The 3,741-nt window shown below is 45.5% G+C and overlaps 1 protein-coding gene across 1 annotated transcript; it reads left to right on the top strand.

Annotated features, from left to right (window-relative positions):
• The first annotated feature begins 1,038 nt into the window (after positions 1 to 1,038).
• On the top strand, positions 1,039 to 2,284 carry LOC115984370. The gene is made up of 2 exons (XM_031107398.1): positions 1,039 to 1,866; positions 2,145 to 2,284. Exons 1-2 carry the CDS (start codon positions 1,383 to 1,385, stop codon positions 2,180 to 2,182), a joined length of 522 nt encoding a protein of 173 aa, XP_030963258.1. The 5' UTR covers positions 1,039 to 1,382; the 3' UTR covers positions 2,183 to 2,284.
• The last annotated feature ends 1,457 nt before the right edge of the window (positions 2,285 to 3,741 follow it).

The raw sequence follows: 3,741 nt of genomic DNA, 5'->3' as shown, positions 1-3,741 counted from the left end.
TAGTAGTGTTAGTGTATAGCTTAGACTAGTTTAGCCCATTGGGCTTAGCCCAGTATATTGTACTTGTAGTTTACTCCTTTTACTTATACTGCACACATATCTAGCCTATATAAGGCTCTCTATTGTACATTATTTTATACACATCAATATACAGACTATTCAGTCTTTCTCACACTTTATATTCTTAACATGGTATCAGAGCCAATCCTCTGACTTTCTGGTTCCTGTGGACATCTCTGGCGTTCTTCCACTGCCCTCGCCTTCATCCAGTAGCCACTGTCAGAAGCCAGTCACCGCCGTCACGCCCACAGTCCCAGCAACACTCGGATCTCATTGTTCTGCTCATCCAACTGTCAAAGCAAAGGCATTGAGTAACAGAACAGACAATCCCGAGAAAAACCCAACCAAGAACGGCCAGAAAACACCTCACACGCGCCTCCACGCGCCGCCTGAAGTTTCTGCCTCACGAGCACGCGCTCCACGCGCCACCACGCGCCGACACGCGCCGTCACTCTCCCTCACGCGCTCCACGCGCCAGACCAGACGTCCTCCACGCGCCACACACGCTTACACGCGCCCCACGCGCCAGCTTTGTTCCGCGAACTGCCACGTCAGCCCTAGTGTGACGTCACCCTGCCACGTCAGCACACGTCAGCCGTTGACTGGACCAGACCTGACCGTTGACTTTGACTTGACCGTTGACTAAGTCAAAATTTTTCAACAGGACCTGTCTTGCTCAGTTTTTCACGTAGATTCTGATTTTGGGCTCCGTTTCTGCATTTGAGGTATCTAAATCTCACTTTTTGGTCATTTTCTTCATTATGGCTCAACAAAGTGAACGAGATATCATACGTCCCATCACCATCATGTTGGATGGTCCTACGAGCTATCATGCATGGTCTCAGAATATGACCGTCTTTCTCAAGGGTCGTAAACTGTGGAGATATGTGACTGGTTCAATTCCTATGCCAGTACCAAACCCTAAGTCCAAAGCCACAGCTGCTGAAGAGTCTTCCAAGACTGCTGTTATAACAGATGATTATGAAGAACGTCTAGAAGAATGGGAGAGTATTCAGAGTAAGATCTTATCTTGGTTTATCAATACCTCTATTCCCTCCATTCATAATCTTCTTCCTCGTCTTGAAACTGCTGAGGCTGCTTGGAAATTTTTGGCCGATCGTTATAACTGCACTAATGATTCAAGCTTGGAGTTTCACATTGAATCAAAACTTTATCAAATGCGCCAAGAGACAGGTCAGTCTATTTCTGATTTTTATTCTCAGACTTCTACTATGTGAGAACAACTCTCTGCTGCAGATCCTCCACTGGTGTGTTCTAAGGACATTGAGCTTTTTGTCAAATATCGGGATCGCCGTAGATTTATGCACTTCATGATGGGTTTACGTGAGGATTTTGAGCCTACTAGGGCTTCTCTACTTAGCCGGTCTCCTACTCCTTCTCTTGATGCTGCAGTAAAGGAGCTCATTTCTGAGGAGAATCGTCGGCCCACTTATCACATGACATCATCTGATCATGTCTTGGCTACACCCTCACCACAGCCTCCCATTGTTGCATTCACTGCTCCTCCGCGAATAAACTCCGGGCGTCCCACCTCTCAGTCTTCCAAAGGTGCTCACTGCAAGTTTTGCCGTGCCAAAGGCCATGACATCTCTGTTTGTCGTAAGCTACAGAAATTTGTGCAAGAGCAGAATAAAGCTTCTCTTCCTCAGGCAGCTGCTATATGTCCTTCAGATCCATCGGTTCCTACAGGTCCATCTTTGGCTTCCTCACTTACTACGGCTGATATTGAGGCAGTTGTTCAACAGGTTTTATCCCACACTTCCACTGCCCTTTCTGTCACCTCAGGTAAACAACCTTGGTTTTTTGATACTGCATGTTGTAACCATATGACTCCTGATGAATCCCAATTTTCTGATAAGGCACCCTTAGAACATCCAATCACCATTTACACTGCTGATGGAACTCCTATGCCTGTTAGTCATAAAGGAACAATCTCTTCTCCTTGTTTATCCCTTAGTGACACTTTTCATATTCCAAAGTTATCCCTCAATTTGCTTTCTGTTGGTCAACTTTGCGAATTAGGCGTAGATCTTCTATTTACTAATCATGGTGTGGATGTGCAGGATCCCCGGACGGGTCAAGTGCTTGGGACAGGCCGTAAGGTTGGTCGCATGTTTGAGGTTCATGACTTGAAGATTCCTTCACAAGTTGTTTCTGCAGCTGCTACCACTGCCACCTCCTCACCTGATCTATGGCATGCTCGTCTTGGTCATCCATCCTTATCTCGTCTTCAATTGTTAGCTTCTCAAGGTCATTTAGGTTCAGTTCAGTTTTCAAAATTTGATTGTACTTCCTGTCATTTTGGCAAACAAACAAAATTGCCATTTAATAAAAGTGACTCCTTTTCTTCTGCCCCTTTTGATCTTATACATTCTGATATTTGGGGTCCTGCACCTGTTCCCACTGAGGGGGGATCTAAATATTTTGTCATATTTGTGGATGATTTTTCTCGGTATACTTGGATTTATCTGCTTCACCATAGGTCTGAACTTGTGTCTATTTACCAAACATTTCATAAAATGATTGAAACACAGTTCAATCGCACCGTTAAAGTCTTTCGATCAGATAATGCTCAAGAATATAATGATAAATCTTTCCTATCCTTTTTAGACAGACATGGTACTCTTCCTCAGCGGTCTTGTCCTTACACCTCTCAACAAAATGGTCGTGCAGAACGAAAACATCGTCACATTCTTGATGTTGTCCGCACCCTTCTCATTTCTGCCTCTCTTCCTGAGCGATTTTGGGGTGAGGCCGCACTCACTGCTGTGCACACTATTAATCGTATTCCTTCACCAACTACACACAACAAATCACCATTTGAGCTTCTCTATGGTCAAACTCCTGACTACTCCTCTCTTCGGGTTTTTGGTTGTGCTTGCTTTGTCTCTCTTCCTCCTCATGAACGAACAAAGCTCCAACCTCGTACTCGTCTCTGTTGTTTCCTTGGTTATGGTGTGTCTCAAAAAGGGTTTCGCTGCTATGATCCCATTTCTCATCGCCTTCGTGTCTCCCGTCATGTTGAGTTTTGGGAACATCGTCCTTTCACGAGTCTTCAGCAGTTTCCTACATCTTCTTCCTCAGAGTCTCCCATTTTTACTGATCTTTTCCTCCCTCTCTATCCTGAACTTGTGGAGGATTCTTCAGCATCGACTGCCTCTCCAGACGACTCATCTCCGGTTCTGTCTCCGGCATATGACCCGCCTGTCTTGGATCCTGTGGCACCACCCTCTCCTGAGTCTCCTATTGGTCCTGAACTTCGTCGTTCCACTCGGGTAAGCATTCCTCCCCCTTATCTCACTGATTATCATTGCTCTTTTGCTCTTGCCACTCTCTATGAACCTCACACCTATCGTGAGGCTCATACTGACCCTCTTTGGCAGCAAGCTATGAATGAAGAACTAGATGCCCTTCATAAGAATCACACGTGGGATATGGTTGATTTGCCTCCTGGTCAGTCTGTAGTAGGTTGTAGGTGGGTTTACAAGATCAAGACCAAGGCTGATGGATCTGTTGAACGATACAAGGCTCGCCTAGTTGCCAAGGGCTTTACTCAGGAGTATGGTATTGACTATGAGGAAACATTTGCTCCTGTTGCTCGTCTTACATCTGTTAGATGTCTCATTGCTGTGGCTGCTGTTCGCCGTTGGCCTCTTTATC

Source organism: Quercus lobata, chromosome 4, assembly GCF_001633185.2.
Source record: "Quercus lobata isolate SW786 chromosome 4, ValleyOak3.0 Primary Assembly, whole genome shotgun sequence".
Lineage (NCBI taxonomy): Eukaryota > Viridiplantae > Streptophyta > Magnoliopsida > Fagales > Fagaceae > Quercus > Quercus lobata.
Note: the sequence above shows the minus strand (reverse complement) of the source record. Positions and strands in the feature narration are given on the sequence as shown.

Coding starts and splice junctions, on each gene's coding strand:
- LOC115984370 (XM_031107398.1), top strand. CDS start 1,383: ATGCACTTCATGATGGGTTTACGTGAGGATTTTGAGCCTACTAGGGCT. Junction 1,867..2,144: donor TGCCCTTTCTGTCACCTCAG/GTAAACAACCTT, acceptor GTGGATGTGCAG/GATCCCCGGACGGGTCAAGT.